Source organism: Tiliqua scincoides, chromosome 2, assembly GCF_035046505.1.
Source record: "Tiliqua scincoides isolate rTilSci1 chromosome 2, rTilSci1.hap2, whole genome shotgun sequence".
Taxonomy (NCBI): Eukaryota; Metazoa; Chordata; class Lepidosauria; order Squamata; family Scincidae; genus Tiliqua; species Tiliqua scincoides.
In genome coordinates, this window is record NC_089822.1 from 95,796,144 (window position 1) to 95,820,946 (window position 24,803).

Sequence of the window (24,803 nt, forward strand, 5' to 3'; positions counted from 1 at the left end):
GGAGCAACATGGATACAGGCTGAGATCCTAATTCTGTGCTTACTCCATGTTGTCTCTCTCATCACCTTCAGTTTGCTTTAATATACTGCAGTGTTTCAGCCTGTTCTTACTCTGCACTGGCAATCTCTAAATTGGAGTCCGCTGTGCGCTGTAAACAGCCTCCCTGGTGTGATGGGAGCTTACTGTTTTGCCGGGGAGGCTTCCATAGTTGCTGCCTTTTGCCCCCTCCATGTTTATTCCACCCTACTCAGTCTGCTAGGAGATCCCTGAGCAGAGCCTGCTGGGGCAGCAGAACATGGAAGGGGCAGGGCAGAGAGAACATGGGGGGGGGTGATCAGCGGCAATAGTAGAAGCCTCTCCCGCGCAATGGTAAGCCCCCTTCACATGTAGAAGGGTACCATAGCCAGCCCATGGGCCAGAGTTTGCTGACCCTTGCTTTACACCAGGGGTGTCAAACATAAGGCCCGGAGGCTGGATGCGGCCCACGGAAGCTTTTTATCCGGCCTTCAGGCTCTTAGCTGCTGCGCAGTGCTGAGGTGTTACTGCTAAAAGGGCAGCCCCCATGAGAATTGGGCTCTCCCATATCTTGAAATATGATCAAGATTTGTGTATTTTTTCTTCTGTCATTTGCAGCGAATGAGTTCCTAAGTGAGAAAAAGTGCTTATTTTTGGTTATGAACTGTTTAATGACATCACTTCTGGCCCTCAGCAGGCATCTTGAATGCTGTTTGGCCCTCGGTATGAAACAAGTTTGACACCCCTGCTCTACACAGTCTGGGCTAGAGTGCTGATACCTGGCTGGTCACTCTTCTTGTTGGCTGTGTGCCATGCACAAACCAGCAATTTCCTGAGCCTGGGACGATGAAAAGCTCTTTGACAACGGAAGTCAGGATGAGGGTCTTCCCTGGCCATGTTAGTGATGCCTGGCTCACAGCCAGTTACTATAAAGAAAGTTCCACTGTACACTTTTCCTGCTTCCTTGAAGCACTGACTGGTGAAAGAAGAATCAACTGGCTGAACCATCCTCCGTTACCTAGTCAAGCAGAACTATATTGGTGCCAGACAAAATAGTGTTGCAGTCCTGGTGTTTCCAGGACTCATAGAGTAATTGTGTATATGTGATGTTTGCAACTATGAGAACTGAAAATTTTGTTTGTGTAAATGGAAGCTGAGATGGTTGGGTCTTTAAAGCCTCTCATTTAAACCTCTTCATTGACTGGATCAATCTGTTTTGTTTGTAAGCTCAAATCTCCCCATTTTAATGCTTGTTTTTGGGGGAGAAGATGTTGATGACTCTGTATCCTGTATCTTGTGTCCACTGCCCTCCTGGGAAAGCTTTCTTTTGTGTGGTGAGGCAATATAACAGAGTGATGAAATGTTCTATAGTTTTTCTGAACACAATTAAATTAAAATACTGTCACTGCTCAGGAAGATGTTTTGAAGGCCGCATCCACAGGCTGCAATTCCATACAGCCCGTCCCAGGTACTAGCACCACTGAATTCAGTAGGATGTCGATCTGACTGGACATGCCTGGGATGGCACCGATAATGCCACATGTCGCCAGACTGCCAACAGAAGCGGCGGGGGTGTGCTGACAGGACTTCACCATAACCATGGATCACATCACAGCCAGTGCCCATAGGCACAGCCACTGCAGCACAGCCTGGCACTACCCATGTATCATGTAGGCATAGTCCCCAAAGATCTGTGCAGGCAGGCAAAGCAGTGCAGGCAGACAAGCCATACTGTCCAGCCACACCTGCAAGGCACCCTGTGTGCAGAAAGGCCTGCTAGCAGCACAGAGCAACCATACATGTTGCCTCCTCTTAGGCAGGTGCCAATGATGGGTGTAGCCTGCCACATCACCATGCTACCTGCTGCAAGCAATGTCACCTCCATGCCACAGTTAGGCTGCGCGTGGGATGAGGGAGGGGGACATGCTGTCCTGAAAAACCAACCTGGCCCTAGCCAGACCCAAGCTGTGCCACCCCCATGCCAGCTTCCCAGTATGATGGTGGTCCAAGAAGGTGGGCCACCCCACCTGCTCCCAGAGCCACAAAATCTGGGGATGCAGAGTAGGGGGCCTGTGACTCAGGTGCCCATGTTAGTCCCAGAAGGCCCACTGTTTATGGATGGCCGCCTTAATGGTCTTCCATCTACCCCTTAGCTAGCTGACAGTTTGGTGGAGGACATGGAGCCCCCCTCCTTGCCATACCTGTTTAGAGCTGCTGGAAAGGATAACCTGCAAAGATCTGAGAAGACAAGTGTTGGCTATATGTCTCGGTGAACATTGGCCCTGTGTTTTGTGCAAGTTGATGGGTGTCTGGTGCAGAGTGTTGTTGTTGGTGCAGAGTGGGGTGTGCACCAAGTGTTCCCCTCCACCAAAGTCCCCCAGTGTGAGAGAGGGATGTTATAGCCCCTTGAGCTTGCTTGCTTGCTGTGTGTCCGTGAGTGCCAGCCAAAGCTGGGCTTATAAGGTAGGGTCAGTGTGGATAGATTGGCTGCCAGAGTTATGCTGTATCCTGTGCACTGTGGGTTGGGAAAGTGGTCTGGGAAGTTGAAGGATGTTGTGCTTATAGATGTAATATGTGGGTGCCCCTTATAGGACTCATCTAATCTATAGCTGGTCTGTGGCTGGCATAATGATTTTCTGCAGAAAGGGGTGTATTTGCCCAGCGGTGTGGGAATAGAATTTGATGCTGCTGCACTTGCGGCGCTCCACCTGCGCCATGATACAACATGCCCAAGAAGTTTCCATGGAAAGCCCCTAGTGCCAATGGAGTTGTGATGATGGGTGTTTTGCATCAAGTTTGTGTTGGTGCAAAGTTTCAAGCACGTTGTACCAGCATTAGGTTTGCGTCGATGGCAAAAGCGGTCTTCCACCAATAAGCTCTCAGTGCAGTAGCAGTCATGTTTGCACCAGTGCTTCTTATGGATAGAATTGGGCCTTTACTCATTTAGTACATCAACTACTTTTAGCAGTTGGACTGAAGCATACTAGCAAAGAAGGCCATAGACTCCAGAGCCAGTTACATGGGATTCTGGGCATATGAAAAATGACTAACAGTTCCACATGACCTGGTGGTTTTCTTTTAAAGGGCTCTTAATCTGCCTCCTGACTCTTATGAGGATTGCATTGGCATGCCATTGATCTGTGGGTTGGATTGAAGCTGTCTTGGCATATGAAAAATGTGCTGGGAGGGGCAAAGCACCAACCAAACCAATTAGAACCCTTCATGTGAGTGCTTTTTATGTTCCCAGTATCTCTTTAAATTGCACTCTATATGGGAGGAGAGAGAATGTGCGTGTGCACCTGCACCAGGGCACAGAAAATTCAAGAGCCACCTTTAGTATCAAGTGTCTCTGTATCTAAGCATCAACAAATCGATCAACAGGTACAGAATCAAGGCTGTTCGGAAATCTTGCAGCTTGTGCAATTGATAATACTGTCTGCCTTACCAAAACAGCCATTCCCATAATTCTGTACTGCTGTCTGCAGTGCTTGTTCTTGAGTGCAGCCTGTTACCAATCTGTCTGGAAAGGTAGTCCCCCCCACCTTTTTTTTTTTTGGATAATTGAAATGTTTACACTAACTTAGCAGAATGGTCTGTTTGTCAAATTTTGAGGCATCTGAAGCTATCGAGATCAACTCCCACTGCACCAAGATGGCCTGTGGGCCTATTTCTTCACTCCACCTAGAAAGAAACAGATACAGATTGAGGTCATCAGTCACATTTAATTGCAGCAACTTGTATGAGATAGTACATAATGGGGAAGTCTGTGGAGGAGGCAAGAGATGTATTTGAGTAATGTGAGCTTCTCTCTCACTGCATGCATCTATTTTGCAGGTTTAGCAGCAAATGAGGTTGGACAATACACACAACTTCATTAACTAGACTACTCAAATTCCTCTGGCACCATCTGCTCTCTAAATGAAGCAGGGGAAGAAGGTGAAAGAAATGGCTCACAATTATATAACAATGAGTATGAGAATGAATGGTGCTTAATTTGTCATTTGTGGTTGTTCTGTCTTAACACCTTTTAAAAGTTTGTCTGACTGATGTATAGCGTAAACCACAATGAAAGCTTAAGTGTCTTTTAGAGATGCATATCAGGAAACTTTATTCTAGAGTCACTGTTGCTTAATTGGTTGCTTAATTTGGCGAACGATCCTATTGAAGAGAAGTATACTATAACTAAAAAAATTTTTTTTTAAAGTATAACTTTTATATGATCAGAAAGCATGTAGCAATCTCACATTTGTGGTGTGTTCTTTTTTTTTTTTGCACATGCACACTGCATGTATGTACTGCAGGAGAGGCCTTTAGCCTTTCCTCAAGATGCTTCCTTGAACATGTTTTAGTTGCCATTTTCCTTTTTGCCAATTCTGTGATTGCATCCTTCCCTTGCTCCTCTAGTGCAGATGGGTCTTGTTTTGTGCAGCAACAGTCTGGGTTTGCAATGGTATACCCTGAATTGGCACTACAGTCAATTGAGACTCTTTGATGGGTGAACCTGTAAGAAGCAAGTGTTCAGAAATGTCTGTCACATTCATGCTTTATAGTAAGTCTACATTTAATCATATACCTAAAAATGAAATGTGTGACGGGTTTGTTTGGGAGAAGGCAGTCATAGCAATTCCTCTTTGTTGAGAGATCAGATAGCTAAAGGCACTAGCAATATCGCATTCCTCTTCTGACTCAAGTAAGCGCATCCAGAGCTTCCTTCCCCTTCCTCCTCTAGGACCTCAGCTCAAAGGATATTGTTGACTGGGAGATTTCAGGTTGTTAACCTTGAAAATGAATCTGATTGTTGTCATTTAGCAAGGGTCATTCATTCCTGAGTGCTGTCAGAGGATTTTCTGAAGGGTTGTCAACTGATATTTGGTTATAACTCATTCTGACTATAAATTATGTAGCAGTAGCAGTTCACTGTACCTTAGTATTCAGGAATGAAAAAGACAAGTAATTAAACGTTTTGAAGGAGAATAACATGTTCATAGTTGGGTGATATCTGTCCTGCAAGGTGTTTATCTCTTTTTGTCATCAAACCAGAGCATTTGATAATGCTTTTTTACTTTGCTGGAAGATTGATAAGAAAGCTTGCTTTGTTACAAATGAGCTGTCCAGTTGTGTGTCTTTTGTAGAATTGGAATGGCTAATGGTTCTTGTTGGTATAATGGACATGGATCAGTGCTCTGGAGCTCAGTGGAGGCCTAGAACAGTGATTGTCAACCTTTTTCATCTCGGGGCACACTGATAAGGCACTAAAATTGTCAAGGCACACCATCAGGTTTTTGGCAGTTGACAAGGCACACCATGCTGCAAGCAGGGGGCTTACATCCTCCATTGGCCCTACTAATAAATGACCTTCCCCCAAATTCCTGTAGCATACCTGTGGACTACTCATCGCACACTAATGTATCATGGCACAGTGGTTGAAAATGGCTAGCCTAGAGGCTCAGTGATCAGAGTGCAAAAGGTGGAAAGCAGCTGGGCAACAAGTATGAGAGTACAGCCATCTCCCGATCTTGCCCTGGGAACCGTCTTGGGGGTGAAATGAACAGGCCTCACTGGAGAGCTGCCATTCATCATTAATAGCAGAGTTTGCCCATTGGTCTAATTTTGTGTCTTATGTCCTCTAAGTTGGGATGAGCTAGGTCATAGGGATCTCTGGAGAAGTATGAAATTCTTGTGGGTTGTTACATGAAAACAATGGGGATGGGTGGGTTACTGACTGTGGTCCTCAGTGTAACATTCGCTAAATTGCAGCTTGAGAATTTGGAATGTCTCATCTACATAATCTGCCTGTAATTGTGCACAGAGTTTGAGTTTCAACTTCAGTTATGTTCTGTGCCTCTTCCTTTTTAAATAATAAAAAAAGACTCTTAACTGGGATTTTGCTTTCTTGTATAGGTGGAAAGAAGGGAAGGTCTTGTTTCACTGTCCAAAATGTATACTTACGTATGAAGAAGATTTTTTTTCCGACCATGAGGTATCCAACAGCTTGTTGATTTTTGTTCTGTTTGACTTTTGGAACATAAATGGGAGTGAAACAAGCCTATCTCTGCTCTTCCAGCTTCTAAGTTTTAATAGGATACTTAAAAATGAGTTTATGCATTTTTTAACAGTGTCATGTCACCAGCAGGTGAGAGAACCCTGTTGATTTTTTTAAAATTATGGTTCTGTTTTATTGAAATCCACTTTGGGTTTACCATAGATAATGTAAAGTTGAATATAAGTTGGTAAAATAGGTTGATTTAAAATCCTATTTTAAGTAAGGTAATAACTGGTCTTTTGTTACCAATTCAGCCTGATTTTTATTGTGGAAGAAGTTCAGCAGAGAAAGGTGATAGAGTTCCCATTCTTGTCACCATGTGGTCATAGGGAAGAATGTCATTTAAATTTGGTTTCAGTTAGTATACTTGCATTAGCTTGATATGTGTAACTTTTCACTCTTTTTAGCAGGTATTCACCATGCAAATGTCAACCCTGCTCCAGTATGTATAAAGATATTTACCTAAATTATTGAATGCACTGAAACGAAATTCCTCTAGCAGCTGCACTGTTAACTTTCAGATTTTTCCCCCCTGCTTTTCAGGTCTCTGGATGGCAGACTCTGAAAAGAAATGCAGTTTTAAGAGGTATGTCTTGTCGCAAAATATTGCTGTCTGGGTCCCATGCACCACCTGGAGCTGTTTGAGAAGAAATTGTGCGTCTTGCTTCAAATAGATGAAATATGAAATTGACAAAATAGAGACTGAATGTAGTTCTTTTGGAGAACAGGCCAAGATTAAAACGTGTCAGAAACTCTTAATTCTGTCAGTGAGTCCCTTTAAACAGAAATCCATGCTGCAGTTCCACCAGACATAAGAACTGTAACATCAGTGTTGTGTTCCTTAACAAGTTTAGTAGAATCGTTCACCTCCAGTGTTATAATATGAAAGTTGTATATAAACTCAAGGAGAACAGAGTCACTCTCTTTAATCTTGGATTTTTCTGTGTAGGAAATATTTTGCTTCAGGTGGGACATCATTCTTCCACCTATAGAATATTTAAATCATATAATCATAAAATACTTCCATTTTCTAGCGAACTCATCCTTCCAACTAGAATTAGGGAATTCTCGTTAATGGCAAGAACTCTTGTACTCAGGTTCCAATCACATGGCATTTTTAGAATGTCATAAACATTTTTCAGCAATTAAGTTGTCCTTGCAAGGCTAATGGGAGTGACCAAAAGCATCAAGAATATACCATAAATGACTGGGGTGTCAGAAAAAGCTAACTACATAAAAGCCTGTTGTTGGTTGTCTGTCCTACTCTGTCCCAACATTGTCATATACTAGTGTGGCAGAATACAGAACACAGCATGGTGCTATGAAGATAAGAGCTGGCTTGATTGCTAAACAGTGGGACCACTGGGGGCAGGAAATGGGTGGTACCCTTTCCTACCCTTTCCATAAGCATAGTATTTTACTTCCCCCCATATGGTATAAGTAAGTGGTTGCCAATTATTCCCAAGGGGAAAAGTAAAAAGCTGCACATCTGGGTGCAGTGTTATGGTGGGAGTGAAACTTGCTCAGTATCCCTTAACAATGGATAGTTTTTGCCACAGAGATGCAATATAGAGGCCATCTCATTATTATAACGGCTTAAAAAGCTTTCTTGTAGGAATAGAGTGAGACCAGCCTCTCCACTTCAGTTGGTTTGTAGAGTAATGGTGAGTGAGGTTGGTGAAATAACCCAAGCTCACTATTCTACCCCCTCATTCCCTGCCCATCCAGCTTGATTAGGACATTATCTAGTGGTTTATGCAACCAAAGTATGTATATTCTTTTTGCCGTGCAGTAAGGAGAAAAGGATTCATGGGTAAACCAGTTTGGGTGGTATGGCAGGAAGAGAGAGTGGAAGTGAGAGGGATGCTTGTGGGAGTGAGACTTCAAGATGTCCTGGATCCGATCAGGAGCTACTTGTGATAAAGAAATGCAGTTCCTAATGGTGGAGCCCTCAGATGCTTGCCTGCCTGCGAATAGTGAAAACTAGAAAACACCTCTTTTTTTAAAAAAAAAAAAGTTTCTGAATCATGTGGCAGATGTCCGATTTCTGAGTAGGATTTCTCATGCAGGGAAGACAACAGCTCTGACTGAAGCATGATCTACCACTGTTTGAAGTGTCTCCTAACCGCAATCTGCATCTGTTTCCGCTGAAGCACCTGAGTATACTGTTTTCATAAATTAGCTAGGATTACACTGTGTATTTTGAGGATTAAATGAACTTGTTCAGCTTCACCTCTAGGCACCTGAGATCTCTGTGGCATTCAGTTTTACATACTGTGTGTGTGTGTTAAAAGAAGTATCTTCCTTTAAAGGAAGAGCATCTTCACACAATGCATTATTTAATTTACCAGATTAACTGCTCAAGATTGGAGGTAGCTAAATTCCTGATCTGTTAAGATTTAGCTTGACAGAATGTTTATTTTCTGGGGGCTACATGGCAGAAAAGCAGGTGTGTGGGGGTTGGGTGGGAAGAGAGTTCTCCTTAACTCTGTATGCATCCCTTTTCTTCTAGTCATTTCAGCACTTCAGGAGGATGGTGATGAATAGTGATGGCTCTGCTACTAATAGACCATATAGTGTGTGTGTGTGTGTGTGTGTGTGTAAAAGAGAGAGACATCAGCCTGCCTTCTTCTAAATAGTTGCCAGCCAGATCTACAGTATGATAGTTGAAAGAAGGGCAGCCCAATCCTACCCTGTACTGGCACAGCCAGGCCACATGGCCTGCACTATATCCAGTGTATGTTAGAAGGCGGCTGAGGGGATATTTTTCTCCTTATCCCAAGTAGCGCTGCAGCCTGCCCTGTTGGGCTATTTGGATCTCTGTATAGCTGGTGAAAGTTAGAGCAGCCTGGTGTAATGCTGGCAGCACCGGGAAGGGGGTTAGGATATGGTGGAGTACTCTGCCGATTCTGATCCGCCCCCCTACTCAGTAATGCCCCCTCCCTGCCTCCGATCTAGCCTCCTACCATCATCTCCCAGCCCCTGCACTACTCATTATTTGATCTATGTGTGGTGGTGACTGTTGGGTTGGATGCAGTGCTGGTGGGGTGGAGTGGGCCACTTTGCTGATGCTGTTTACTTGCCGGGTGTTGCGGAACACCCTTACAGCTCTTTTGCAACACCTTCCACCGGCACAGGGACTGCTGCGCTAGAGGAGCTCCGTGTTAGCGTTGAGCTCTCATATAAGTTGAGGACCTGACCTATGTGGACTGTAGAAATTGTGCGTGGTGAATTGAATGTAAAAGTTGTGTTGATTGAATGTAAAAAGTTTTCTCTAATTTAGTGTGCATAAATATTTGAAAGCGTCTTGAAGAAGGAATTCTATTTTTAATTATTGGAATCTTTTTCTCTAAAAGATTCTCAAATGTGTCATCTGGTAGCAACTTTTATTTAAGGATGTACATGTTCAGGAAGGCAGAAGAGGAACATAGTCAACGTAGTGTCTTTTAAAAAATACTTTGTTGGCTTTCTAATGTAATCAAATCTAGGGACACAGATACATTGAAAATTCTCTTGCAGTCAAATTACAAAATGTAGTTTTGTATATTTGCAAAATTAAAATTTTCTGACTCAGACTCTCAGCAATGCTTATCAAAGCAGCTTAATTTAGTTACACCCTGCAGTGTAGGAGCCCATTACAACAGATGGTAAAACTAGTCTTCCTTCCTGCTTTAATTATTTAATACTGTGGTCCTCTTCTACCAGATTTTCCCAGTGAGGGGGTGTGAACAGGTGTGTTTTTCATCCTGGTTCTGGTTGACTTGATAAGTTTTAATACAATAAAAATTGTGTTATCTGGCATTTGGTTAAACTCAGTTACCCAGGATCTTCTCTGCTCAGAGGCCTCATCTCAAAGAGTGAAGATAAACAGATATTTTGTCCTATAGATATCTGTCCCATAGCACTGTACTCACGCTCACTCTTCTCTCTCCAAGTTACATAACTTTTGCGCAACATCAGTTCACCTGAGGCAAAATTTCAACCATTTCTTGTTGACCTAGTGACTCCAAATTCCTAGATTCTGAATTCCTGTCAAGCTGGTTTTCACTGCCCTAAAGTTGGCTGCAGGCTATATCAATCTCTGGTAATGTCAGCAACAGGTCAACATGTAAAGTGACAGGCTGATATTAAATGTATATCCATGTATGGCATACTTTAGCTACTTTATAGACCTTGTCCTGGAGAACACACATTATATAGAAGTGAGTAAGCAGAACGTGATGTTTGAATGGTGTTTCCTAACTAGGAATCTTGTACTTAATGTACTTCACATTGGAAAATTAAGGAGTTTTATACTGGAAAAAAAAATTACTGCCATTGTTATATTGTCTGATGGACTGTGTGTGAAGTCTGCAACAGCATACATTAGAGTGTACTCTTAGGCCTGCCTCAGGTGCACAGTTATTCAGTGGAAAAACATATCTGTTGGTAACATCCACGAGTTTCTACCCATGTGGGATTTGCAAACATTCATTAAAGGTTTTGCTGTAGCAAATGCCACCTTAGTTCCTTCCCTGGTGCTGCCAATCATCCTTCAGCAGACTTCCTGCATCTGCATGTATCCGAGCAGCACTCGCCCTCTGGAAGGGGTGTTAGCTTCCCCCCACCTGATTCGCTCTTGAGGGCAATAAACAAGGTTCACATGTGGTTTGTTTTCTGTGCCAGATCACTTGGAGGGGCAACCCACTTGCATGGGAGCAACCTCTTAGCCACTTTTGGGGGCTCCTGAACAGGTGGGCGTAGTACTGTGTCCCAAAGCAGACAAATGGAGGTCAGCCACTTAAGCAACTGCCTGTCACATCCATGCTAAAAAAAAGACATCACAATTCAAACACAATCATGTGTGTACACGTGCTTTCCTTTGAACACAGTGGGTCTTACTCTATGCGTACCTATTCCAAAATAATGGCACCCTCCCCCTCTTCTTCCTCCAGTGGGAAAAGGATCAGAGCACTGATCAGGGGACACTGTTGGCTTTCCTGAAGGGGCTTACTTCTCCCTCTCCTCTCCTTCCCCCCCCCCGCCGCAACCAGATTCACAGAGCAAAAGATGAAGCAAAAGTTGCTTTCACTGTAATTGTAATTGTAAAGAAATATTGTAGCATTAACTCCAGGATGCCAACTTTGTCTATAGCAGGTGTGCCCAAACCCCGGTGCTGGGGCCACTTGCGGCCCTTGAGGATTCTCAGTGCGGCCCACCGAGAGCCCCCAGTCTCCAATGAGATCTGGCCCTCCATAGACTTGCTGGAGCCCACGGTGGCCCAACGCAACTGCTCTTAGCATGATGGCCAACTGTTCGACCTCTCATGTGAGCTTTGGGACAAGGGCTCCCTCCACTGCTTGCTATTTCATGTCTGTGATACAGCAGTGGCAGCAAAGGAAAGGCTGGCCTTGCTTTGTGCAAGGCCTTTTATAGGCAATGAGCTATTGCAAGACCTTCATTCATTAATATAAGTTCCATCTCTAATATATTCATTTATGTAAACTTATTCAAATTTCAAATATAAATTAACTCTTTTTTTCCTGGCCCCCAACACAGTGTGGCCCTCCTGCCAAAAAGTTTGGACACCCCGGGTCTATAGTAACTAGTATGTAGGTTTAGTGGTTGTATTTTTTGTTCTTAAACCAACCTCTTCTTCTCAACTACAGTTTGTTTTAACAAGAAAGCTACTTAACCCTCCCCTCATCCTTGGCTATACTGTAGATTTATATTGAATGTAAATATTTAAGTTAGCAGAGTCTACTTACATGCTCACTGGAAAACTGACTACCCTGGTTTTCTTACAGACACCAAAGATGCTGACGAGAAAGATTAAGCTTTGGGACATCAATGCCCATATAACCTGTCGTCTTTGCAATGGTTATCTTATTGATGCTACCACTGTAACAGAATGTTTGCATACCTGTAAGTATGAAATTTGTGTATGAAGAGATTATATTTGATTTAATATAAAGTTAGGTGGGTTTTATGGAAAGTAGTGTTTGTAAGACTTAAGTTAATCATGTATTTTAAAGATTTAATGGGGAACAGTTCTGGAGGAAGTGATGTAATGGCGGACTAGGCAGAAGGAAGATGCTTGGAGCAGACTATATTGTAAGATTTATTACTTGTAAAAAGTCTGCTCTCTTCTTTCCCATCTGAAGTAGAACTGAGGGATATAAAATCAGTGGCCTCAAGGGAGGTTGGATAGTTGAAAGGAAGGCAAACCTACAGTTTCAGTTGGTGTGATACATACGAAGTCTGATAGCGATGCTACCTTGTGGAATTGCCACAAGTGTAGGCTTAATTTAGCAAGATGAGTACTTCTCATGCAGGGCTAAAATAGATTGCTAAAACCTTGTCTGACCTGGAGGCTTTCAGGATGAGTTTTCGCCATTGTGGAAGTGGTAACCTTTGGAGCAAGATAAAAACCGGGTGGTGCTTATGCGGCCTTCGAAAATGTAGCCTCTTGACCATTGTTAGGCCACCATCTTTCTGTGGCTTTGGTGGATTTTTCATATCTGAACAAATCAAGAGGCTCTGATGGCATTTGAAAGAATCTTTTGTTTCCCAACTAGTGTGGATAGATGGATGAGCTGTTTGTGGTTATTGTGTTACTTGTTGATTATCAGCGCAGAACAGATTCATTGAGCTTGCCATTATTCAGTGCTTCTCAAATACAGGCATATCTCACTATTACAGCAGGGTAGTTTCCAGACCACTGCTGTAAAGTGACTATTGCCTTAAAGCAGTTCATAGGCAGCAGTATGTTTAGTGATTGTGGTGTTCCAGGAAGAAGAGAGACGTTTTCCAGTTAGACTCACGGGCTGTAAAGTTTCCAAAAGAGGAAGGGTAAGAACGTAGCAGTTGAAAACAATCCTCACATTTGCAAGCCCCCCAAAATGGGGGGAGGTTCAGAGGAAAAGAAAAGCACGCTTGGAGAGTCTTGTTGAAGTTGGCAGCAGCATCCACAGTTCTATCCTTTGTACGTTTGCTTGTATCTGGAGTTGTCCTGTATTGTGTTGATAAGCAGGTGTAGGATTGGCAGACCTAGATGAGGCATAAGGCTGCCATTTTAAGAGCAGTTTGGTGGAAGACCCCCCCCCCCTTGAAAAGTGCCGCATTAGTGAAGAGCTGTAAAGCGAGGTATAAGCGAGGTGTGCCTGGAATGAACTTTTCCCAGCTTCCTTTTTGAAATTTTCCTTGCTTTCTCTGTTCTTTCTCCCCTTAAACTCTCTGCTTCCATCAGCACTGATTGGTGTTTTCTGTGTGTCCAAATCTCCACCCTGCATCTTAGTCATGGTATTTTTAATTCATATATTTTCTGCTGGCATTTTGTGCTATAAGAAAGCAGAGAAACCATCTGATTTTTGTTTTCCTCAGTTGGCTCCTAGTTTTTTGCACCTCAGCAGCCTTCACTCTGGAGGGCTCAGAGTGTTGTACTCTGGGTACTAGCAAGCATTGTCCTAGTTTTAACTTGGAACTCAGTCGACTGAAATAGGCTTCGTTTTGTATGAGATGTAGATGGCACTGTTTAACTGCAGAAGCCAGCCTTTAGTATTGTCTGGTTTTCAAAGTTACTGCTCAGTAATACGGGGGCAGAAATTTTTCTGCTATGATTTTTTTTCACAGAAGCTGTTCTGTTTCTTAAAATGTAGTTCCATGAAATTATTAAATAATATAGTGAGCTGTAATTAACTTTTTTGAGGTGACTGTCCCTAGGAAGTACACATGTATGTGCATGCACTCAGCGGACAGTGTGATAAAGCTAGCAAGCTAAAAGTTTTCAGTGCCTTCGTTCATTTTTCCTCTAAACCAGTGGTTCTCAAACCTCTAGCACTGGGACCCACTTTTTAGAATGAGAATCTGTCAGGACCGACCGGAAGTGATGTCATTTGCCAGAAGTGACATTAAGCTGGAAAATTTTAACAATCCTAGGCTGCAATCCCACCCACACTTACCCAGGAATGTCCCATATACTATCATTGTTAAAAGCATATACATAGTAGCCTGTTAAAAGTACAGATGTGTAACATTTCCCCAAATTCAGTCACATAATATGGTAGCATCAAGTCTAATATCTTAAAAATAAAATATTGAAATGAATGGGGACTCACCTGAGATTGGCTCACGACTTACCTAATGGGTTCCGACCTACAGTTTGAGAAACACAGCTTTAAACAATTTAGGAGACGTGCACCCTTTGGTTTCGCATCCAGAGTACCACTTCCATGAACACAAGCTCCCCTCCAGAGTGGAAGGAGTGCTTTGCTTTAGCAAAGGACAACACATGACTCTGCATGTCACCTGTCGTGGAAAGGAAGAAACTGGGGTCCTTTTACTTTAAATACCAACTGAGATTTTTTCCCTCTTGACCTGGGATGATTGCGCCTGTGATTGGGAGTTGAAGGCATCTGTGAGGCTGAACGGAAGGAAGGGGGAGTGAGCTGTGTTACTGATAAAACCTCCTCCAGTTGGTGGGGAGAGACTGAGCTTTCTTGGGGAGGTTAATACTGTTTAGAATGTATTGTGGGGGGGAAGACTTTTTAGTAAAAGATTAATGTTGTTGTTTTTATTAGTCTTGTTAAGAGTCTATGTGTTAATATTGAATGGCTTGTTAGTATTCTGTACTTTTGTAGTGCTATGTATTTTAAATATTTGTAAATAAATTACCCTTTTCTTATTATTTGGGAGGACTTCTGGGTTCATTCACATGAGATCAGTAAGTATTTGGAAGCTGAGAACTCCTATGATCACATGGTTGCCTGCTGTAGTAGAAGGAGGCAGGAGGCATGTGTGATACTACCCATAGCATTGTTATGTCTTATAATGTTTGCAAGAATGCCAGTAAAAATATCAGCATAAAACTTTGAAATTGTTTGAATATAATATTTTAATCATACTGTTCACTTTACTCTGTGTCTGCCCTCTTCTAAGTCAGATCCTTCAGCTCAACTTTTAGCTGTTGTATAATTATCTTAGAAGTGTTTCATTTGCATAAGACTAGTTTTTGTTGCAAGTTGCATCAACTGTACTTTAAGGCACTGGAACATTTTTCATAATTCCTGTTGCTGCCTTTGTGGTGTTGCTGGCTATGGAAGGAGATTGGCTTTTAGTGAAGTCTGCAATGAAATGCTAACAAAATCATAACTAAAGGACCTTCAGATATCCAGTAACACTTATCAGAATAACTATCTTTACTACTGTAGACAGCCTTAAATCAGTTAAGGTACACTGTCAGATATGTTCGTACTTTCCTGATAAATAGGACTAACTATGTACACAGACCTCAGATTGACTCTAAATGCCAGAATATTGTTGCTTTGTTTTTCCACAAAATGCAGCTTTCTATAACCTAGTATTCTGTGTCGACATCTAGTGGAAGGGTTTAAATCTCACCTTGAAATGTGCCACAATAAATGTTAGATTGGAATTCAGATGTAAACTTACACATACGGTTTATACTGGTTAACCAGTGTACTGGATGATTAATTTGTTCTCTGAAGGGAAATATAAATGCTAGAAAATATGCAGCATGTTTGTTTAAGGACATAAGAGACCTGCTGGATCAGGCCAACGTTGGAATTAAAATTCAAATGCAAATAGTTATCAAAATAAACAACATACCCTTGCATTCCTGTGATCATCTTAACTGTAAATTCTTTTGTAAACAGTCTGCAGGAGTTGCTTGGTAAAGTATTTGGAAGAAAATAACACCTGTCCCACATGCAGAATAGTTATACATCAGAGCCATCCACTACAATATATTGGGTAAGTATGATCTGCAGAGATCTACTGGGTATGTCTTTCTAATCAAGATTTCTCATCACTTCACTACTCTACCCAGTGAAAATTGCTGTGGTGTGCCACACAACTTTCCTTTTTTTAAAGTCACACTCTCATACATGTAGCTGAAGGAAGTGATGAATTGTTTTCAGTGTTAAGAAATAAAAATTCATCATAAAAATTCTTTGTGGCAGAACTTGCTTTTCAATTTGTGTTTTTTTTTCTTTTTTCTTGCCAGTCATGACAGAACAATGCAAGATATTGTTTACAAACTTGTTCCAGGTCTTCAAGAAGGTAATGGAACCATATTTGTTGTTGTTGTTTTTTCAAGAAGTGGATATACAATTTCTCAACAGAAACAGTTCTTAAAGTGGTCACATAGTAGAAGAATAAGAAGAAATTTCCCTGTCCCCAAAGGGGCTCACAATCTCACAAAAGACCCAGAGGAGACACTAGCAAATAGTCTAGTGGGGGTGGGTGGGTTGGGGGTGCTATGGAGGGATGAATAATTGGGTGAAAATTGCATGTGGTTAAAACTCCACATGCAATTTTGTGTTTGGAAAACACGATTCACATTTTTATAACATTTTAAAGAATGGCAGTAAAGGAACTTTGGTTCCTGATTGCGGTCTACTCAGTTGCTTTTACCAAATAGGTCCTGAAGAATTACTCTGCCTGAAGTAAAATCAGATATCGCCTGCTTGCATTTGTATTGCTGCAAGTGTCAGAAATTTTGCCAATCGTGATGTTTTCATCTCTTAAGAATTACTGGTAGAAGCTAAGAAGGAAATGTCAGTATTAACATTTGACAGAAAATGTTGCACCCAACCGAGTGCTTTCAGTAAATGTCCAAATTCCATCGTCCTCCTTTCCATCATATACTGGTAAAGCATTCTTACCAAAGAACAAGTATAAATTTCTTGAAAAAGAGTCGCCCTCATGACAGAAATATTTCTGACTTTTCTTGTGGGTTTCATAAAAACTAGAATTACCAGTAAAGTTTGACATTTACGTTCAAACGCAGACAAGTCATTTGTTAGGGGAAAGTTTGCTCTATCTATAAATTGCTTTATCCAGTTGTTGCCGTTATCTGTTTAGCCAATGGGAATACTGTATCAATTACGTGTGATTTGACTGTATAATTACATTAAAAATGAAGCAGACAATGAGTGTTTCTCCCCAGTTTTAAATCTTGCCACATATTGAACAAGTATGTGAGACAAAATCAATGGTTTTAAAGGCAAGACTGTGAAATCCAAATGTAGCATTACATCCTTTTGAGCAGTTCTTCAAGCTCTGAAGGTTTGACAAATTGTTTTGTAGTGGATTAGCAAAAAGAAAAGTTGCCAAACTTTAGAGGGTGCCCTTGATACATTTCCTGAAAGGATGAGGAGTCAGTTTCTTACTTGAGTTGATGAAGGCTTGTTTCTAACGACACTGTTTTAAATTGCTGCATAGCGGAAATGAGAAAGCAGAGGGAGTTCTACCACAAGTTGGGCATGGAAGTACCAGGTGACATCAAAGGGGAGACGTGTTCAGCCAAGCAACATTTAGATTCCCATCGTAATGGTAAGTAGACGTTGAGCATGTTTGTTCTTTGAGTAGAATCCCTACGTTTTGCTAAGCACTGGAGCTTTGTTTCTAGTTAGTCTGGTCTGAGTCAATGTGCTTGTCAGTGTATACTTATTCCTAAAACAACTGCACACTGGTTGTGAAGGATGGCAGGAATGTTGGCCTTACTGTCACCACATGGGCTGGAAAGCTGCTGTGGGGATCGGCACCCTGACCTGTGTAGGTCTTAATGTTCTGAATGAATTCATTTCTATGGAGCAGACTTGCTTCTGGAAGGGCTGGGTGTTTTGATAGCCTTTTGTCTCACATGTGGTTGTGGTCTCTTTTAAAGTCTTCCACTTCATCACACATACTCTGTGCTTTCTTCATCAGGGGAAACGAAAGCAGATGAGAGTACAAACAAAGAAGCATCAGAAGAGAAACAGGAAGAAGATAATGATTATCACAGAAGTGATGAACAGGTACTGTTTAAAGATGAGCTGTTATTAATATACCACTAAAACAACAAAAAAAATCATAAATACTTAGCAAAAAATGAAAAAAGGCTCCCAAAGGATTCACGATCTAAACAAAAAGCCCACGGAATCAAACAACCGCCTCCCCACTGGAAAGATTCTTTGTGGGGTGAACTGGACAGCCTCTATCTGTCTGCTGAATGTAAGGGAAATGCTACTTGATGGATTCCTCTTTTCTCAGTTAGCAGGACCAACATATTAAGCAGATTACAGGGTATAGCCTTTTCTGAAAATGCATGGGAAATGGGACCAGTTTGTACTTAATGTCTTTTTAAAATAAGGTGTTAAGGGGAGCAGCAGGAGATATTACCAGGACTGTGTTCATTGGGAAGAACTTAAGCACTCACTAGATGAGAAACTTAGTTAAAGTCATTTGACCTTTGTGGATACTTTGGAATGCCTTGTTTTCAGAAATGAGTGCTAGGTGTTTGTGGCCAGTCCTGACAGTGATCTGAGGTGTTGCTTCTTCTGCCTCTCCATACCTCTTGTCATTGAAATAATTCATCTGATCCCCAAAATAAAAGCATTATATACATGCCCTATCTTATTCATCTCTGTTCCAGGGTAGCAGGTTGGCTTTGCCAGTCACTGCTTTTTAGAACCATTTTCTGCCAGTTTGCCTGTTATCTAACTTCAGTGGCTGTGAAAGCATAGCCTCTTAGGGGTGAAACAGTAGTTCCTCTAAGTTTTACTCCTCATTAATGAGTAAAATATTTCCCCTCTCTGCTTGATTTGCAGTAAGAAATGCCAGTTCTGTTTGCCTAGGTTTTTCAGTATTGTGTTATTTCAGTTCAGTGTGGAGAAGAATGGCAATTGAAATTGGAAGGTGCTCATAGATCATTGGTAGAGCACATACTTGCAGAAGATTTTGGGTTCAATCTCTGGCATCTCCATTTAGAAAGGATCTTAGCTAGCACAAACAAAGTAGGATCTCTTCCTGTTGTTGGACCATAGTAAAGACAGCTTCATGTTTAATGTTCTGCTGAAATCTGGTAACCTTTTGATTTCTGTTTTTCCTCACTGTAGACCATAAAGATGAGCTACAAGAGCTGTTGCTTCTGTCTTTAGCTGTGGTTGTGTGCAGTTGGACAAGTCTTGCTAGGGAGCCACAGATTCAAATTGTCATGGGTTTCATGGAATTCTGAGTCTTAATAGGTTGCTGTGGAGTAGCTGGCCCTGGAGTTGACAAGCCCAAGCGGAGGTGCAGTGTTATGACCCCAGTTGTATGGGCAAGCCCTAAGTGCACAACTTCATTTCTGTAGAGGGTCATTCAAAGTGCAGTGTTTTACCTAGGTGAGGACCACCACAACCATCAAACTTTCCAAACATCACCACCCCAGGAAGCCACTTCCACTATGTTGAAATTGCTGTTTACCTATGCTGCCTAATTGCATGCGCAAGTTGGTGGTGAACAGCCATTCTTGCCTCTGTAGGTATGATTCTTTGCACATCCCTTGATATGTGGAAGGTGGTTGCACAGCTTCCATGGGCACCTATGATGATTGTTGTTCTCACCATCAAATTGTTATAACAAAGTTCCTCCCCATCTTCCATTTTTAAAAGGCCCAACGGTTAAAATCTATTCTTCCATGTTGGTTTTTCCTGGAGGCTGTATGCTCAACCTCTCCACTACCCACTTCCAATTTGAATAAGCAAAGCCTGGCATACCCAAAGTATTCAACAAGGCTAATTCTATTCCTTCCTGTTATATGAGAGGCTGGGGACAAAACTTATGGCTAGTGATGGTGATGCACTAAAAGCAGTGCTTCTCCCTCCTCCCCCCCCACATGTCTTCCATCTGAAAAGTTTCTAATAGTATACAGAAGTTACTTTTAGCATTTTCTTTTCTAAATGTTAGAGGAACAGTGTGGTTCAGAGTGCTCCTTTCTCTGTTTTTGTGACTGCGAAACGAGAATTTGGAGGCTCTTCTTCTTAACCCATACTGTTTGTGGTCTTTCCCCTAAAGGTAAGCATCTGCTTGGAATGCAACAGCAGCAAATTGCGTGGATTGAAGAGAAAATGGATTCGCTGCTCAGCACAGGCAACAGTCTTGCATCTAAAGAAGTTCATTGCCAAAAAGCTTAATCTTTCTTCTTTTAATGAGGTAATTTAATGAGGTTAAAAGCACAGTTTGTTTACAAGAACGGGACGCATACAATGAGGTTATCAAAGCGATCTCTTAAATTTTTTTAAACTGTGTAAAAATAAAATATAATTTATTAATAATAAAAATGTAGTGAATGTGGGAACCTTGTTTGCCAGACATGAATTTGGATGAATAGCTGTCGCAGTGTGTAACTTAAAACAGTGGTCTTCAAACTTTTTTGTGCCACAATCCCCAAAATAAAGTATGACCCCCAATCCCGCTCTCTCCCGGGACCAATCTACCCCCCACCCCCCCTGTTTCCCCCCTACCTCTTGTGTCTTCACAACAACCCTCTGAAATAGCAGTCTGAGCAGGACCAACCTTAGGAACTGCAGGAGGAGAGTGAGCAGGAACTCAGTTTTGATAAGGCAGTACCATTATTGGATTGGATCCAAACCTCCTCTTGCACAGGCTTTGAAACCTTGCTGCGACCCCCAAATGAGGTTTCACAACCCCATTAGGGTCACGACCCACAGGTTGAAGAACACTGAGAAGTTGATGCCTATGAAAAACCATTATTTTTGTTGGGGATAGGAAGCTAAAGGAGCTCTCTTGTTTGGCAGCCCAGTGCAAACTCTTAGGCAGCCTAATTCTATCCCACACGGGCCTATGCAGTGCAGCAGCACTGATCGAGCATGTGCTGCATCTTTTTGGGGGGAGGGGGCAACCAGACAGTCCAGGAGATTCACTCACCGCAATTCACCTGGCCACCAGTGGTTCTCCTCAGATCTACACCAGCTGTTTAGCTGACATGTCCAAGGAAGCTCAGGAGTGTGTGTGTTTGGACTGGGTAAAGGGGGATATGATCTTGATGTCTGTGACTGCCACTAAGATTCATCCTCCCCCCCCCCCCCGAACTGCCCCCTGCTTGCCCCACCTCTGCCCTGCTCTGTTTCCAATTCGACCTTATCTGTTCTGGCTTCACCTGTGTGAATGGCTGGTGCATGTGCAGGGCCTCCAGTCGTTTGCACTGGCAGTCTCACATTGCACAACAATGGCACCCCTTTTGCAGTGCTACACTGGAACATATGGCAGTGGATCACTACTGCAAGCCCTCAATAGGATTGGGGCATTAGTTGTCAACAGCTTGTGTGGCTCCTTCCACGAGACTGAGGAGGGCATGTACCTGCAGGGATGTGTAAAGCTGCCTGGCTCCTCATGCACTACTTACTCCTACTGGATGGCATTGACTACCCTTGCAACTCTCAGCTTTTCTGACACTGAGTTCATTTTGACTTGTTTCGCCTGTCTTGACACAAACTCAACAGATTGCTTCCATTTTTTCTTAGTAAGAGGTATTTGCAGTGAGAAGTAGGAAACTTTCAAAGAGAGATCCTCTGATACATCTGCCCTGCTAACTGGGCAGTCTAATAGATATTTTGTGTCACTTTCACCCTTGTTTGTTGTGTGGCCTTCTGTTTGGTGCTTAAACAAGTTTAGTTTACTGTACTTTGTTGGATTCACGTGGAGAAGAGCCTTGTAACATTCTTTGCAATGCTGTCTAGACTTTTCCTATCAAGAGACTACCTTTCATCCTTAGACTACCATTTTATTTAGTGTTGTGCTTGATTGTACTGTGATTGGGACATGTTATATGCTTGATGGATAGATTTTTGTTTATCTGTTTTTATTAGCTGGATATATTATGCAATGAAGAAATTCTGGGCAAGGACCACACTCTCAAATTTGTAGTTGTTACGAGATGGAGATTTAAGGTATGTGAAATGCATCCACAGATACATTGTAGTTTTAAGTTTCTAGATGCTTACTTCTTTCGCTTAAATCAGTGATGCCTTAGGGCCTCTGTAAGACCCAGTAGAGCAGTGGTTCTCAAACTGTGGGTCCAGGACCCACCAGTGGATCATGACCCCATTTTTGTTGGGTCATGAAACTGACAGGGCATTTTAGGCTCTGTGCATCAAGGGTTAAACAAGCTGCTACTAGGGGGGAAGCACTGCTACCCAGTCACCATTATAGCCACACCCTTGACATTTATAAATTGGGCAACAGCCTCTAGGGTCTCTAAAAAGTTTGAGAACCACTGCAGTAGAGGGTATTATGTGACCTCCTGTGGCCCTCATCCCTCCCTGCACCAGGAATGAAATTGTATTATTGCACCACTTCTGCTTCGGTAGGTACCCCACCCAGCACAACCAAAGATGATGATTCAGAAGTCTCCATGTTGGCATGCAGCTCTTTATGGGAGGGTCTGCCACGTTCTTTAGGCTTGAGGGAGCCAGACCCTCCCTAGACAGCTGCATAAGGGCTGCAATGATGTCAACAACAGTCTGGGGATGCTCCAGTCCCCTAGCAACTTGGCTGGGGATGAACCACTCCCCTAGGCTTGATCAGTTGGTCATCACTGGTCTAAATCCATGTCAATATTAATCCAAAAATCATAATGATTTTTTTTTTCTACTTCACACCAGATTGAGATTGCATTGGCTGTTTTCTCAAGTGAGTATATTTTCTTTTCTTTCAGAAAGCACCTCTACTGCTACATTACAGACCCAAAATGGACTTGCTGTAAGAACTATTTTGTCCTTCTGGACAGTTTTTTGCAGAGACTATCATCCTGCACCTTCTTAGTGCATCATGCAGTTCACCCATGAACAGCCAGCAGAATCCATTCCTGAGATAGTAGTGCTCTCCCATCCAGTCATCATGAATATTTCTTCTAGGGATGCATTAACCCACCTTTCTGGACAGAAACATATATTTATACTATTTTCTACAAAAAACAGAAATTGCAACTTGAGAGGACACTACCAGCACGAAGTTTACAGACATCGAAAACACTTCACAGTTTCCTGTGCGTAGCTTGATTCCTGGTCATCATCTTGCAACGACACAAAATGGGTTAAAAATGTTGTGAAGGAAATCTTTGAGGATTTGCTATCATCAAACAACTTTGGGCTGCTTCACAACTGAAATGTGGCATTTTTATGTTTTTTTGCAAGGTTTTCTGTCTCTTAATATCTCATGGCCATCTTGTCTGTTAGTAAACCCTTTGCAGAATATTTAACACTGACAAGAGCTAATGGCTGAGGGTGACTGCTGCATTACACTGTTTTGAATTATGATCCTCGGTCCCTCTGCTGACTCACTTGATGAGATTATTAAAAAGGTTTCAGTTTTTTCCCATTTTGTTGCAGGTTTATCAGGTTGCATCAAGGTGCTGAGCATTTAGAAAGAACTTTCTTATCCATGGCATACTTAAGCTGGGGCTGATGTTGGACTGAGGGATTTGCCTTTCAGTCAGTGAAACGAGCCATTGGCAGCCTTAACTCCTTATTCAAAATAATAATTCTAGAGTTCCAACACACTATGCTAATGCAACACACGCTTGATATGTTAGTATGTTGACCTTTCTGCTGGTTTCCCTATTAAGGCAGTTGTGTTCACCTGGTTCTTTATTGGCTATCCTTATAGGGTCAGACTGAGTTGACAACGTGGTAGGTTCTGACCTTAATCTACAAATCTTGATTTCATTATTTTTTTTAACACAACCCCTAAGGAATCCATTACTCCCTTAAAATTATGTAAGAGCTCTTCATCTCTCTCTCTCTCTCTCTCTCTCTCTCTCTCTCTCTCTCTCACACACACAGTAGGTGTCTGAACAGGTATTAAAGGTAATTGCTGCTCTACTCTAAGTATCTTGACACATTTTTTGTGAGTGTACTCAAAGGTAACTTCTGCAAGTTTGCACCACAAAAAGTGGAGTGTGTGACGTAACTACGCTTTTATCCTTCATTGATAAAAGGACATGTAAAACAGGGGCAGTGAACTTCTTTTGTTTGGGGCCATGCTATTAGTTTAGTAATTGGCTGTGTAGGCTGCACCCAAGAACTTGCATGCATACTTTCATTGTTGCATGTATTCCTACACACAGGCATGTGTTTTGTGTCTCTTTCACACATGCATATATTCATACACAAAGGCATGAATATTTGCATGTACACTAATGCTACAGGCAGGAGGTTGGACTAGAATGGCTTCCTGCTATAGGCAGGAGGTTAGGCTAGATGACCTTGTGGGTACTTTCCAACTCTATGATTCTGTGAAATCTTCTTTTCCTCCAAAAGGCACCAGCGTGGTCAGGGCCTATAATGTGCAAAAGGAAGCTGCTACTGGAATTAGTAGGCATATATTTCCCATGATGCTTTGCTGTTCTGCAAAGTGCTCTTTGAGCTTAGCAGTCTTGCTTACAACTCTGCTGCCGGTTGACAGAGATGGGGTTTGGGCCTGGTAAGAAAAGGAGAGCAGCCAGCTGAGTAAGGGTCACATGTGAGGTGACCTTTGGCACAATTGACAGGGAAAGGTAGTGGGTGCCTGAGCTTTCCCCCTCTTTCTATAAGTTATTTTTCTGCTATTGGAGGCTCATATTTGAACAATGAACATATTTAAACTTTAGCAATTAGCCAATCTTTGCTATTTTTTTTAGCTTAGTTGCTCTACAGTGGCTCAGTTAGTGGCTTTCCATTGTGGACCAAGCCCAAGCAGAGTATAGTGTGAGAAGTCATGTTGTTGGGAAGTCACTCAGTGAATGAACTCTAAAAATGTGCAGGAGTTGTGGTGTTTTTTAAACAACTTCTTAAATTATCTACATTCATAGGTTTCAGCTCGTGCACTGAACTCTTGCTAGTCCCTGTTCTCTTGAATGGATGATACCAACATAGTGATACCTCCATTTTTCTCACTTAGATCTAGTTGAATAGCTTCTCTTCCCATTCCTTATTATTTCATT

General features: G+C 42.2%; 1 protein-coding gene across 3 annotated transcripts in view; it reads left to right on the plus strand.

Annotated features, from left to right (window-relative positions):
* The window catches only part of PCGF3 (polycomb group ring finger 3), a 48,123-nt gene extending 24,159 nt beyond the window's left edge, over positions 1 to 23,964 (plus strand). The window contains exons 1-11 of one of the 3 annotated variants that reach the window (XM_066616735.1): positions 5,920 to 5,995; positions 6,469 to 6,500; positions 6,602 to 6,644; positions 11,845 to 11,962; positions 15,712 to 15,808; positions 16,062 to 16,117; positions 17,282 to 17,392; positions 17,768 to 17,856; positions 19,877 to 20,014; positions 21,691 to 21,771; positions 22,539 to 23,964. In XM_066616735.1, coding sequence (XP_066472832.1) covers positions 11,854 to 11,962; positions 15,712 to 15,808; positions 16,062 to 16,117; positions 17,282 to 17,392; positions 17,768 to 17,856; positions 19,877 to 20,014; positions 21,691 to 21,771; positions 22,539 to 22,586 — 729 coding nt within the window. In that variant the 5' untranslated portion in view covers positions 5,920 to 5,995; positions 6,469 to 6,500; positions 6,602 to 6,644; positions 11,845 to 11,853 and the 3' untranslated portion in view covers positions 22,587 to 23,964. Of the gene's footprint in view, positions 1 to 5,919; positions 5,996 to 6,465; positions 6,501 to 6,601; positions 6,645 to 11,844; positions 11,963 to 15,711; positions 15,809 to 16,061; positions 16,118 to 17,281; positions 17,393 to 17,767; positions 17,857 to 19,876; positions 20,015 to 21,690; positions 21,772 to 22,538 lie in introns of those variants that run through there. The other 2 variants (XM_066616733.1, XM_066616734.1) reach the window with 2 other exon arrangements.
* The last annotated feature ends 839 nt before the right edge of the window (positions 23,965 to 24,803 follow it).